At 38.3% G+C, this 14,837-nt stretch overlaps 1 protein-coding gene across 1 annotated transcript; it reads right to left on the bottom strand.

Annotated features, from left to right (window-relative positions):
* Positions 1-5,141: 5,141 nt before the first annotated feature.
* Positions 5,142-10,826, bottom strand: FGB (fibrinogen beta chain). Its single transcript, XM_075265649.1, has 9 exons — positions 10,737-10,826; positions 10,606-10,626; positions 9,705-9,908; positions 9,200-9,383; positions 8,157-8,384; positions 7,861-7,974; positions 7,075-7,197; positions 6,197-6,482; positions 5,142-5,876 (listed from the first exon to the last, which is right to left on the bottom strand). Exons 1-9 carry the CDS (start codon positions 10,824-10,826, stop codon positions 5,648-5,650), a joined length of 1,479 nt encoding a protein of 492 aa, XP_075121750.1. The 3' UTR covers positions 5,142-5,647.
* Between the last annotated feature and the right edge of the window lie 4,011 nt (positions 10,827-14,837).

The following is a 14,837-nucleotide window of genomic DNA, read 5'->3' as shown; positions in this document are numbered from 1 at the left end:
GGCTCCAATGCAGCAATCTATTAAACTATTGATACATTAATCAAGGTAACCCTTCATGTGAACACGTCAAACAATCAACATAAACAATTGCATAAACCTGAGAGTAAACTGCATTCATAAAGTGCTGTAAGTGCTGATATAGTTATGTGAGATGTGTGGTACTATACATTTTGCCTTACTTATGGGTTTTTCATTGCCAACAAAACCTTGCACCTTGCAGTTTCTAAGGATTCAGTATGTCAGCAAACTGAACATTGATTTGTGCACATTACTTTACATATATACAAATAGGAACTTTGATTCAAACCCTCACAAAAGTTTAGTGATCCAAAGTTCAGGAACTTATTGATCTAGTTTCAGCAAATAAACTGTTTAAATGTCAAAGGGGAACTGCCAAAAGTTAACACAATATGAGATAAGACAGTGGTTCATTTGAGCACAGTCTATACTGAAGCTTACCTTTGTCTGTGTACTGCCAAACTGTGGCCCACGCAGGTTATTAGAGCACACTATGTCCTGTGTAGTCAGAAACATGATGTGGTGAACCTCAAGTAGTTGCCGGGCGTCACTGGCATGAATTGTTCATTGTCTATTGTAACCTACACAGGATAATGGAATGGGAAATATTGTACCTAATTGGCAAGGGGCGGATTAAGGGTACCATGTGCAGAAAGATTCTTGTGAGAAAATACAGTCATAGCAGCTCTACTTGCAGTATAATGTCACATAGTGACACCCATGCAATATAATGTTCCGTAGTGGCTCATAAACAGGGAATAAGGTCCCATAGTGTCCTCCATACAGTATAATGTCCCATAGTAGTCCCTCTACATAATATGATATACTAGAGTGGCTCCTATGTTAATAAAATTATTTTAAAAAACCCCAAAACACATACATAGATGACTGGAAAGCTTCTCAGTATGAATTTTCCCAAAATTTCGGGTTCAGTCAAACCCAAAATTATGGGGGTTTACCACTCATGAACTACTATTCTTCAGATACCAGAGTCTAATAAGAAGAGGCCCAAAGGAGGTGAGTAAACATAAACAGTGTTACTCACCTTCCCTGGGCTCTAGCACGGGTCCCCGTCTTCTTTGGGCCTCTTCCAGGCTATTGAAAGAAGCACCACTGGGGCCTCAGCGGTCACATGGGGTATATTCTGAGGCAGGGATCCCAGAGTATAATAACAGTAGTTTTGTTTGGGACATGTTTAATCTGAATGAAGCTGCCGGCATCCTTGTAGCTGGAGCCCCAAGCTATAACATACTGTATTTCACCCTTACTAATCTGCCTGTGAACATGGTGTTTGAAACACCAGAACAAAACTTTCTAACTTGTGTCTTGCCCATTGATTTTGAACATACTATAACCTGTGGCATTTAAAAGGGTTGTCCAGGCAAAAATGGACAACCCTTTTAATGTTTAATCAGCTGGGGGCAGGTGAAAAAAATAAAAAAAATGCATACTCACCTGTCCCGTTGCTCCGGTGTCCTCCCACGCGTCCTGATTCTTCTGCTCAGGCGGCGTCTCCCAGTTCTCTTTTGGAACTCTTTTGAAGCTGCTGATTGGCCTCTTCCAGGCCTCCGTGACTCCTGAGGCCAATCAGCAGCCTCATCGGGCCTCAGGGAGAGGACCCGTGATGTCACAGATTGCAGGCTGCTCATTGATTGGCCTCAGTGGTTACATGAAGGCACCAATGGAGAAGAAGAACTGGAACGTATGGGAGGACATCGAAGCAATGGGAATGGGTGAGTATGTTTGGTTTTTTTCACTGCCCCAAGCTGATTTAAATGTTAAAAGAGTTGTCCATTTTGTCTGGTGTTCTTTCATTAAACTCCAAAATTAATACAGATTAGATGTCTCAATCCCTAATACAAACTAAGAATATACCCATAAAATAAGCTCGGTAAACCTGGTCTAATAATAAGGTAAAAACAGCATAGTAATTTAAACACATAAGACTGTCACAGTAGTAATGGAATAAAGAGTAGAATATATTTAGGATAGAACTTCAATGTTTTATCAATGACCTTTGTGAAAATGCTGATTTGTAAAATAAGGTGGTAGCGACACTCCTCAGGGGCCATGTCGCCTTCATTCTTTATGAGCAATGTGTCTGGGCTAGGGCTGCCATCAAGAATTTTGTGCCTCCCCGCACAACCTGGGCAGTAGAGATGTCAATCTGTATGGGTATATCTCAATATATGAGTATTTTATACACATAAAGAATAAGTATGGTCAAAGTAAATCACAGTGATAATGGTTGATGTGCACCCTTTACAGAAGGTCCGGTAGGGTCCTGGGTTTGAAACTCAGGGCAAACCTGGTGACAAAATAAATATGATAAATCTTTAAATAGATGAGGATCTTGGCATCATGACAGCCGTTTCATTAGTATTCATTGAAGTGAATGCTAAAGAAGGGAGCCCTGGCCTTACACACTGGCTTATGCCTCCTATCCATTGAGCTGCGAAAATGGCCCCTGATAGCAGTAATGAAAAAAGAAAGAAACACAGCCCAAAATATTCAAATCATGCAAATAATTTACTCTAATGGTACACAGGAAAACCTCTTGGTTACAGACAAAAACTAATGAAAAAATGCAAATCCAGCACCAAAAATAAATTAAGATCACACAAAACTTAATTTCTAATGAGAAGTATTTAAAAAAAACAACATGAATAAATATACCTACAAAAAAACATTCAAAACATGGTGAAAACATCATAGCACAAAAAAAATAATGTATGATGTTTTCACCATGTCTTGGATGTTTTTTCATCGGTGGTATATTTATTCATGTTGTTTCTCTTAAATAATTCTCATTTAAGAGAGTTAAGTTTTATGTGATCTTATTATATTTTTGGTGCTGGATTTGTGTTTTTCTCCTAATAGCAGTAACACCAGTATTGCCCTGATCATGACCCTGCCTGGTGCTGTAACTCATCCAAATTATGCAAGGAGCATTGACCATTCATTGTACTGATTAACTGGGGTCACAGAGGTCTGTCCACCAACAGTCAAACATTCATAACCTATCCTACGCCATGAATGATAGACTCCTGAAACAACTATAGAGGTATGGCTTCTCAGAAAAAGTGGCTGCCAAATATACATCCAAATTTTGTTGTAAAATTCTGGCTCAAAGTAAGCCAACTAACAGATGCTAGGTCTAAAGATACACCAGATATATTATCCAACATAAGCTGCTATGATACATCTGGTGCATTTTCAGACTGCCTAAGTTTACCATGTCTAACTATTAGTAAATCTGGGCCAGGGTATTTTGGTTGCATTTCTATTGTTTGTAAGACAATATAGAATCCAGATATAAGGGCCTGGTTCACATCTGTGTTCGGTATTCTGTTCGGGGAGTTCACATGGGAACCCCCCGAATGGAATACCGAACCCATTGACAAGCAGTGAGCAGTGAAAGCACACGGACCGCATAGACTATAATTAGGTCCGTGTGTTTTCCATGTGGTGTCCACACAAATCATGCGGAGAGAAAAGTACTTCATGAACTACTTTCCTCTCCGTATGACTCGTGCGGAGTCCACGTGGAAAACACACAGACTCCATTAACGTCTATGGGGTCCGTGTGCTTTCAGTGCTCACCGCTAGTCAATGCGTTCGGTAGTCCGTTCGGGGGGTCCCCATGCAGACTTCCTGAACGGAGTGATGAACGAAGATGTGAACTGGGCCTTAGATGTGAGTTCTCATTAAATATTAGCTAGTGATTTATTGTATAGTGTGAAATAATTAGTTACAGTCTGTGCTATATATGGTTAGAGATATATAGTTACAGTCTATGCTGTATATAATTAGTGATATATAGCTAGAGACTGTGATGTACATTTTTTATTATTATTATTGTATTACTATCTCAGGTTTGCCATCAAAATCATAGCAATAATAGTCATTGTGGGAGAGCAGAGGACTCTTTAAAGAGTTGTCTGGTTTTCAAGACCCATCATGAAGACAGTAGAAGCAAATGAATTTAGGACTGTCACCTATTAACCTTAGAAGACAGAAGCTACAAAGAACATCTCTTACTATAAGGGCTAAGAACGTTATTTCTTTCAAAGAGAACAGTGTAATGCACTATACAGGCTGCAAAGGGATGATGTACTTGCTGCTGAATTCTCTAACAGGTTACAAATGGCTGGAGCCCCCCAACAGGACTCCCTGTCATTGTCCCTCAAATTGGGCTCATATAAGTAAATCAGAAGTTTGTTAAAGAGTTATAGGTGATAAATATATGGGACACCTACCATACACAAGACCTGAGTCCCCTGTGCAAACGGAGAGCTAGTGCACAGGCGTGACCCCCAGTCCATTTACTTCTATGGGACTGAAGAGAGCTCTATTTGGTTATTTCGGTCAGTCTTATAGATGTGAATGGAGCAATGGTCACACACATTACCTCTCCATTCACACAGGGGACTCAAGGAACTCAGTTCTTAAGATAGGTTAAGGTCTCAGTGGTCAGACCTCCTTTGAAAATACTTTTATCACAAATCCTGCGTTGTAGGAAAACCCTTTTAACATAAAATTGAATAGTTTCATTTCAGTGATATTGGCATTGTTTTATTTGTTATTACATGAGCATTTTCACAAAACTGGCTCAGTGGTTAGAGCTGCAGCCTTGCAGCGCTGGAGTCCTGGGTTCAAATACTACCAGAAACAACATCTGCAAGGAGTTTGAATGTTCTTCCTGTGTTTGGATTTCTTCCTATACTCCAAAAAGTAATACTGATAGGGGGAAAAAAAGTAGATTGTGAGCCCCCTATGTGGGGCTCAAAATCTACATACAAAAAAAAAAAAACTGGAGACAGGAAGTGCAGCCATATTGGTTGTCACTTTTGATTTGACGTCTTGAAGTTTTTACTGTTACATCAGTATGGTTTAGTATTACCAAGGTAAAAGCTTTATCTTAGCAAAGCTAAATGAAAACTGATAACTGGTACCTGATGACACTTGTACAAAATGTTCAGGTGGTAAATAAATACAAAAAATAAATAAGTTCAATTTTATGTTTCGGATAAAAATGATTTTTTTTTTACATAAATATTGGTGTGTTAATGTGTTGTAAGAAACAAGAAACTTTGATATTGCTTCAGCATCTTTATTGTTCCACAGCTTTTAAGTGACATCACCAGAACAACATGTCGCACTGATCACCCCCTCAATATTCTTATTCTTCTAATGTAGCAGCCGGAGTTATCAACAGTGAGTAGATTTAACTTCTAGATAGAAACTCAATATTGAGTCATAAATAAGAAAACAGGAAAGACAGCAAATGGCCATCCTTGTATAGCGTTATCCTTTTCACTGAAGACCTACATCCAGCATTTTCAGACTGTATTGTATTGTAAGATGTTACGTGTCCTTGTATATCTTGTTTATTATTCTTACTGTGGGCAACATTATGGGTTGGCGACCCTAAGAGTAAGATATTTATACCTAGCATATCTGCCTCACATATTATATATACTTAGTTGTCAATATTGTAGATAAGACAAGAGCAATGCATAGAACATCATCTTAAGAGGTGACCTGAAGTGCTCCAAGTGTCTGATGATGTATTTTGGCGTCTTTTATGTTTCATGTCTTGCTGTTTCAGGCACGAAATAACATGTTTTTAACTACTGAAGAAAGGGCGTATTTTTATGGTCATTATCTTCATTGAATACCACGATCTCTTCCAGTTCATCCATACTACACCATCATCTGTGCCATGTTTTGCCATATCATATGTGTAATGACCACCCCAGTAATATCTGCCATTAGGATTAGCAGAGTGGCATCTGTTGTACCACCAGCCACCACCGTCTTCTTTGGCGCACTGTTTGTTTGGATCTGCGTGTATCCTAGAAATAAAACATTACTTCAGTATTCAAATATAGTATATAACAGTAACATTAAGAATGGTTGGGAGAGGGCTTTGCCATGTGGATATCTGGGTCCTGTTAGCCTTTGTCCCCCTGGGGTAACCCAAATTATAGTTGGAAAATTTTTAACTGTAGAAGTTGTATTCATAAGATGCAATCTGAACCACCCTCTAAGCTTGGAAGTATAGGAAGAATGTGACTTTGAGCACAGATATTCTATAAGAAATGGTGTTAGGCTATAGATCATTGAGATATTCTCAGTAGAAAATAAATAGTTATAGAGTAAGTACCATACGTACCATCCATCGTTGTCTCTGTCATGAGTACTAAAGAACATGCCATTGTGTATTGTCATGGTTCTGTTTTCTCCTCTCAGTTCTGAAGCTCCTTCCATAAGAGCATTTCCGGCATTACCCTGGTAGCCATTGACAGACAGCTGATATTTATTGGCCTCGTTTTGCACGGTGAAACTAGTATACTTGGCTGAGACTCTGTTGCCTTCCCAGTCTTCCATTTCAAACAAAGCTTCTGTGGGTCCAAGGTTAGTAAGCTGGCTAATTCTATCATTGCCCAGCCAGTATTCACCTGAAAAAAGTCAGACATTGTTATATTTCTGATTACAGAACTTGCATGGAATCCTAACATATATTCCGATAACATATCCTGTAACTCAGTGTATAAGTTTATCATAGGGGCATTTAAAAAAAAAAAAACACAACAACCCTCGGCTGAATGAAGACTGTCTTTTTGGCGACTTGTATTTATTTTAAGGTGCTGCACACATAGTTATTAAACAGCTTGTATTCTCAGGAGTTGGCACTCCCTTCCCCACCACCCACACTGCTATGACAATGCCCCATAAAAAATGAACACACATATAGGGAATTGACATATACAGTATGAAATACTGCAATGTGCTGTAAATATAAGTCCCTCTGAGGTTGGCTGTAATGGTTAATGGCTGTAAAGTCTAATCTAAAGGTTCTATCATGTTGGACCTATAACTATCTTGGCAATGTGTAATTCCCAATCCTGGACATTGATAGAGAAGTGGCCAAAACTGTACTCTTTACTGGAATGAAGGGAACATATTAACCACTAAGCAAATGTGACTGTTTTCTTTGTCTAAGTGCAGTCAGAGACCATACCCCATATCACAGGTGTAGCTAAAATGTACCTGGTACATCGCAGACTCCTTTTCCTCCATTGAAAGCAATATTTCCGAAACCATTCTTATAGCTATCCCATGTTCTTCCAAAGTTAACACTGCCATCTTGTCTGTTCTGGATTAATGTCCATCCTGAAAACATAATAGTTGCATTATATTTTGCATTGTATAATCTGAATCTATACAAAATTCAGGCTGAGGCGTAATTTGGACCCTAAAACAAAATCTTAAATAATGTTCCCAAATGCCATATACTATCTATAATATTGGTTTCCTTTTATGTTGTAGAGAGCCCTTTGGACCTCCTCAGAATAGAGGGCCTAGAAGTAATTGATACCTCGGGATATTAGAATATGTCAATTTAACTAATATCTATAGGAAACAACTCCCCCAATAACATGTAGAAAGGATACTGGATATTATATCAAATAATATTTGCAAGACTAAAGATGTTATTCCTCATATCTATGATATCTGCTGCAATCCCATGACCAAATAAGTCATGCGGCTATATAGATGACTACATAAAAGGCTCTTTTACATGTTCATTGTTGCGCGTTGCCTTGTGCAAAAAGACCCCAAGTTGTCATTGCTTCCATGTATTATCAGTAACTGGTATTAGTAATATAATTTGATGTTTGTTACCAATTTTATTAGAAATTCAATATAAATTTAATCACATTTAGAGCATCTTAAAGGAAACTCCATCTACAAGGTAAACCTCAACTGTTGAAAAGTTTTTCTTTGTGGCTGTGAAAAAAAATATAGCAGTTATTATATTATTGGCATGCTTACCGCCATCTTGTGTGGTCATATCGCAGTAAACTTTGTATGGTCTGAAGAATCCATCTGGCTGTATAAGATACATTTCTGATGTTTCCCCACCTTTCCGGTAGATTTCTTCACACTCTGCAATCATTCATGAAAGAAAACAATCATTTGCTAGTGAACAGCAAAGATGTACATAAGAAATGGATAACAGGCTTGTAAAGTAGTCAAAACATTATAGGAGTCGAGCTACAGGATCTGCTGAATCTTGTATTGTTCTAACATCTGGATATACAGTAAATGTGAGAAGCAGTAGTCAGTACCTTTGCCAGATACCACTGGAATGTTGCAAGATGTAACACATGGAGATCTGCAGTTCTCCACCTGGGAGGAAATTGTGGCTTCCATCTTCTGGATTTTGGATCTTAGATTCTCTAACATTTGGCGGAGGATGCGGATGTTGGATGGAATAATGGTATCCACATTTTCCTTGATATAAGTGTACTGTTCCTCCAGATCAATATTATATTCTTTAACAACATTCTCGTTTTCTGGAAAAGAAATATTTCACATTTACATGATGTATTGCTTATAGCTCTATAAAAACAAAGACAACTGATGTGGCAGACAGCACATCAATAGCACATGTGACTTTTATTGTATACACATAGAACACATACCTAAGAATATTTATGCAAAGTTGAACAAAAGAATAAACATTATGTATATATATATATATATATACATATTATATTATATATTTTATTATTTTTTTAAATTCTCTAATTACAGTCTGACATGAGATATACTTAGCTTTCTCACTGGCAAAAAGCTTCCAGCTTCTTCACAGACACTGGTTGTCCAGGATTAATAAAACATAGTAGCTTCAGTTGTGTATGACTGTGGTTCAGCGCCATTTATTTATTTTACATGAAGCCAAGCTGCAATACCAGACACAACCTGTGGACCTGTGTGGCACTGCTTTTTGATGAAAGCAAACAAGCTTCATCTAATCATCTAAGACCTTCTACAACATCTACAGTATGGGGTTGTCAGGCAACAATACTGTAGGGGATTTGACTTGGGACTTACCTGCCACAACACAAATGAATGATATTTGCAACAATGGGAATGACTATTTTGACCATAAAATGAGATTTCAGCGGATTTCTATGGGCTTAAAATTGAGAAACAGTCATATATCCTTGACTAGAGTATCTGCACCAGGTTGCCATGTGTTCTCTGTAAGGCACTTGCACTTGTTATTACCTACCACAAGTGATGACTATATACAACAGAGTCTTAGTTACATAATCATTGCTTGTATATTAGCATGCTATATGTTGAGATATAATAGAAAATCTACCTGTGTTTTGTTGCTGTCTTTCTTTGAATTTTTCTCCAAGGAGGGAAGCATACTTGTATATATTATTTGATGAATGAGACAAGGACTCCAGCCTGGGACGGATATCACTCAGAGATTTTTTGACATTCTTCTCTTGTTTTAGAAGACCGGTACGCAATTCACAACCAGTGGGGCATAAGACTCCCTGGAATTATGAAAGATAAGAATTGTATTATATAAAAAAAAGATAATAACTCTAAAAATAAGTAGTCACATAAACTGAGATCCAAGTAGCCGCATTTCCCCATCAGAAACCACAACCCAAGATCAGTTGTTTCCTAATAAAACACAGCAAAATATTTTTATATTTTTTATTTTTTAAAATTACATTTACCAAGTAATTTTAACTATCCATACCTTTATTATTATGTATGTTAATGTGTCGCAATATGCCTAGTAGAACTCCCCAAGTCCATGTAATAACCTTTCTTTAATTTTATTATTTTTTCCTGAAAATTGTTCCTACCAACTCGTCCTGTAGATGTTTACAGCCTCCACTGTCAGGGTGCACCACGGGTTCTTTCTTCTGTCCTCCTACTGGAGCTTTGGTTGGCCGTGCTCTGTAGCCACCTCCGCTGACTGGTGGTGGGGGAGGTCGTCTGGTTGGAGATAGTTTTTGTCCTGCAGGAAGTGGTCTGTGTCCTCTTGCATCAACTGATGGGTCAGAGGTCTGAAAAAATATTTGATAAATCAGTATAGTGTCTCTGAAATCAGTACAAATACATTGAATTGTTACAACTAGAGAACCCAGAGGATATGGTTTACTGACTCATATGTAAAACACATACTGTATGTCATGAATGTAGCGGGGAACATATTGGTAACCGCTATGATACATCTTGGATTACTGCACATTTACCTCTTTGTGTATGTATGCATTATGTTATAGTGCATATCTACTAGTGCAGTTACCCTATACACAACTTGCTATATCTATATGTATGAAGGCCTACCTAAATTTCTATCTGCATATACCAAGCCAAGTGATTGGTTTAGCAAAGATTTTCACCAAGTGCCTGTGAACAAAACCCAGTGTTGCTATATACTACATATTGTATTCCAGACAGGCCTGCTCCTTAAGGAGGTATTAAATATATGTTTCAGTATGTTACGTTAATATTATTATCATATTAGACCAAATTACATTGCCTTATTTTGTGGCTTTTATTCTCTATTGACTTGAATGAGTAAAAACCACAATAGGGAAAAGTGTATGTGCACTACACAAACAATTTCTAATAGTTTATAGTTCCACATACAGGTCATTGTACGGATTCAATTTCTTTAAAAAATGGTGATGTCCATGTTGCATGCAATATGGTAAGCAATATGTAAGTATAGTCTAATATACATGCATCATTCATTACCTTTGATCCTTCGGCCTCTTCCTGCAAACAATAGGAGAACAATAGTTAGAATAACACGTCCTAAGTGTGAGGAATTATCAACAAAGGTATTATTAGATGTAATGATACAATTGTCAGAAGTATATAATTACCCCATCATCTTCACCATCATAGTCACTGGCGCACCACACTGCTGTGGTGCAGAGGACTAGTAACACCACCACCCTCAATAATTTAGCCATGCCTAGCTGTGATAGCCTTTCTGGAGGGAAGCTTCACTTTATATAGTCTCCAGGTACTGACATGTGACCGCTTGGTGAGCTGTCATAGGGACACTGCTATTGCATACAGACTGCAGTCATGTTAATAGGTAACCAGTCCTATCATTTATGGGAACTATGAGTTTGGATGTGTAGGCGGACTCAAACATGTCAGTGGAGTTAAATGACTGCAGAACACCCACTCTAAATATTTTGTAAGATTGACAAACCATAGTCTAATCGATCCCATTTGTAACAATTTTACCGGAAATCTAGAAATAATCACATTAGTCATAAAAGTAACAAACATTTTGTAAACACTTGATCGTGAATTGAAGATCAGCACTCAGTACATACAATGTTCTTCAAAGTGGTTCCCAAATCATCCAAATGTGAAAAACATATCACCATGATAGTCAACAACCATGAAAAAACTAAAACATGACTGATAAATGGTTCTATTGAATCCAGAGGTTTGGTAGATCACAGTGTTTGCTTTGTCTTGACAGTATTGTTAAGATGAGGGTTACTAGACTTAAAGGGGTTATCCGGTTTCTAACATTAATGGCCTGTCAATACATAGGTGGTATAGACAGCGCAGCACTTGGTATTGTTTACATACCGCAAGTTGCACTGCTCACTCATGGTACCAACTGTAGCAGCAAATGTAGTTATTGCAGCGCTGTCCTACAACACTATCTTCACTATTTCATTACATCATAACTATTTTATTTTTCCATGGGTGGAGATGTTTGAGGGCATTATTTTTCTGCAGAATGAGTTTAATTTTAATTGTTACAATTCTGGGTTACTTATTTTTTTTTATTGCTTTTTATTACGTTTTGAGGATGTGGCAAAAGTTGGCAAGATGTGGCAAGTTCTTTTTTAACACTTTTAGGCCAGGGCCCCACAGGACTTTAACACCACGCTTTGCCAGTGGCGGATAAGCCGCGAGAAAAATCACAGTTTTACAGTCAGGGCAAAGTGGAAGGAATTCTAGGGAATCTCATGCCCACTTTGCAGTAAAATTTGCAGTGCAGACACGCCACAATTTCCAAAACCAGTGCAGTTTTGGAAATCGCAGCATGTCAATTATACCTATAGAAACTCCGGCGGTTTCCCCACAGGTATAATTGAAACAGAAAGTCCACGGAGGAAACCTCTGCAAACTTTCTGTCTAAAGCACAGCGGGAAGTCCAGAGAAGAGCAACCAAAATGGTGGAAGGTCTGCAAACCATGTCCTATGAGGAGCGGCTAAAAGAACTGGGATTGTTTAGTTTGCAGAAGAGAAGGCTGAGGGGAGATTTAATAGCAGTCTACAAATATCTGAAAGGTAGTCACAGTGCAGAGGGATCTACCCTATTCTCATTAGCACAAGGAAGTACAAGAAGCAATGGGATGAAACTAAAGAGAAAGAGATACAGATTAGACATTAGGAAAAACTTTCTGACAGTGAGGGTAGTGAGAGAGTGGAATAGGCTGCCACGGGAGGTGGTGGGCGCTCCATCAATGGAAATCTTCAAGCAGAATCTGGATAAACATATAGCTGGGATGATTTAGGAAAACCTGCACTCGCAGGGGGTTGGACCCGATGGCCCTTGAGGTCCCTTCCAACTCTACCATAAGAATAAGAAAAAAAAAAATAAGAATAAGGGAAGAACCGCAATGTGTTGACGCCGTGGTTTTTCCCACAGCACTTTTTTGCGGGATGCCCTGAGGGCCCTTAGCCTGACAGCATCTGCTGTCAAGGTTAAATAGTATGAGTTGTTAACAGGTTGAGCTGTTATCCATGTGGTGATATCAAATGTTTGTTCAAATGTATGTTTTTTTTCATTTTCATTTTTTGAGACACAATAGATGCTATGGAGGAAGGGGTTAAATAGCGGCATTATTACCAACTGCAGCCCTTGCAGCAGGAGCCTTTCTATCAGTTATAGTAGGGCTCCTGCTGTGATTGCATTTGCAAAATTTCTGTGACAGCACAAAAAGAATGACATACATGTTCAGCATTCTATATTAAGGAGTTAAAAGGAGCTTTTACCAACTCCAATTCTTGGCATCCTATAATAGGTCCCTCTTCACTGATTCCAGTGCTGGAATTTTATCATTAAGAAATAACAAACACAAAACGATCTTGATCCCTTTATAAATGACATACCCAGTACCCTAGCCACATATATATGACTAGTAATTTTATAATTAGCCCCCAATGTTTCTGAGTAATCAATGCTGTTGGTTTTATCATCCAATAAGCTGATTATGTGCTCACAGGCAAGTAGTCATAGGCTGGGGCAGATAGTTAGGGACCGCCCACTTGACAGTAGAAAGCCCAATTAGCATATTGGGTGCTGAAACTAAAAACACTGATTGCTTGGGGACAGTAGGGGTCCCCAAAAATCCTACTGTGTGGAAATCACTGGAGTGGCACTCATTAATGAATGCAAAGAGTTGAACTTTGCTGGAGGTAGTGACAGGGCCTCTTTAAGTTGGTCATACATGAAGAATAGCTTTCATGATTGATTTGCAGCTATTTTTAATGAAGTCCAATACATTTGCACACTTGCTTGGGCTAAGTGCAAATGTATTTTCAAGGGGGAGAGAAGAGTAAGTCTCCATCCACCTGGATAAGCAGAGGCTTACTTTCCATGAGGTTTCCTCTGCAGACTTTCTGCTTCAGTTATACCTATGGGGAAACTGCCGGTGTTTCCGTAGTTATAATTGGCATGATACGATTTCCAAAACTGCGCTGGTTTTGGATATTGAAGCCATATTAACCACCTCAGGACTGGGCCACTTTCCCTGGTTCAGGACTGAACACTTATTCTTGTTTTTTTGGTACAGTATGTGATTTTGAGGGCTATAGCATTTTCTTATTTGGATTATTTAAATAATTTTAGTGTCTTTTTTGATACATTGTGCTTCATTTCCATGTAATTTTTCTGTATGTTACAGTTTTTTTCTCTATTATGGTCATTTTTATGTAGGTGATGTAGAGTGTTGTGTCTTTGAGTTGTGTTTTTGTTTAGTTTACTTTCTGTTTATTTTATTTTTTTTATTATGACCCCCATAAGGTCATAATAGATCTTTGTAAATAGAGCTGATACATTACAGTCTCCTGAGCTATACTGCAGAGTCGATCTGGGTCCTCTAGGACTCAGCAGTTCCTACATCTCCCAGCCCCTGATGGATTGTATGACCACTGTACTGAAAGGGGAGCAGCATAAGCTGTGTATACACAGATAATAAACCATCCCTGCCTTCTCTTTGGTATATATTTATGTTCTACAGCTGCACAATTTGTTAAAGAAAGTTCTGCAACTGTACATGCACATACTGCAGAAAGAAACCCATTCAGACTTATGGCATGGATTTTTAGTGAGAGTAATTTCTACAACAAACCAGCTTTTCCTCAGGCTCTGTACTGAGCATTTTGATAGAGAAAAAACATCATCAAATAAATAGACTCCCTGCAGTGTTGGACTGGTGCCCATGGCCTACTGGTACAATTCATTCTGGGGGCCCACTACACAGCTCCATACACATATTACCTGAGATTCATTCACACATACCTAAAATGTCAGCAATATAATTGTATTTTCCAGTATTAGCTTGCTGCCTTGCCTCTGATTGTTTCTGTCCTAGGGCCCTGTTATAGTCTGTTATAGTCTGCTGCCTGGTCCTTACCCTGTATGACTGTCCAAGAAGGGACAGAAGCAACACAATAAATAAAATGACAATTTTTATTAAGTGATAATAAATATGAAAACATAAATTACACATAAACAACAGGGGGTAAATGCTTCACAAAGAGGCGGGTGGTGTGTGGTAATAAATAGTATATAGGTCTAGGGTGGAAAAAGTATGTATATCACAGTCAAATAATAAGGGTTCACATGTTGTTGCAAGTGTGGCAGTTCCAAAGCAGATAAAAATATCCCATATGTAAGAATGCACAACAGAGAGACATATGTGAAAATTGCATACATAGAAGGT

The sequence above is a fragment of the Leptodactylus fuscus genome, chromosome 1 (genome assembly GCF_031893055.1).
Source record: "Leptodactylus fuscus isolate aLepFus1 chromosome 1, aLepFus1.hap2, whole genome shotgun sequence".
Classification (NCBI taxonomy): Eukaryota; Metazoa; Chordata; class Amphibia; order Anura; family Leptodactylidae; genus Leptodactylus; species Leptodactylus fuscus.
Note: the sequence above shows the minus strand (reverse complement) of the source record. Positions and strands in the feature narration are given on the sequence as shown.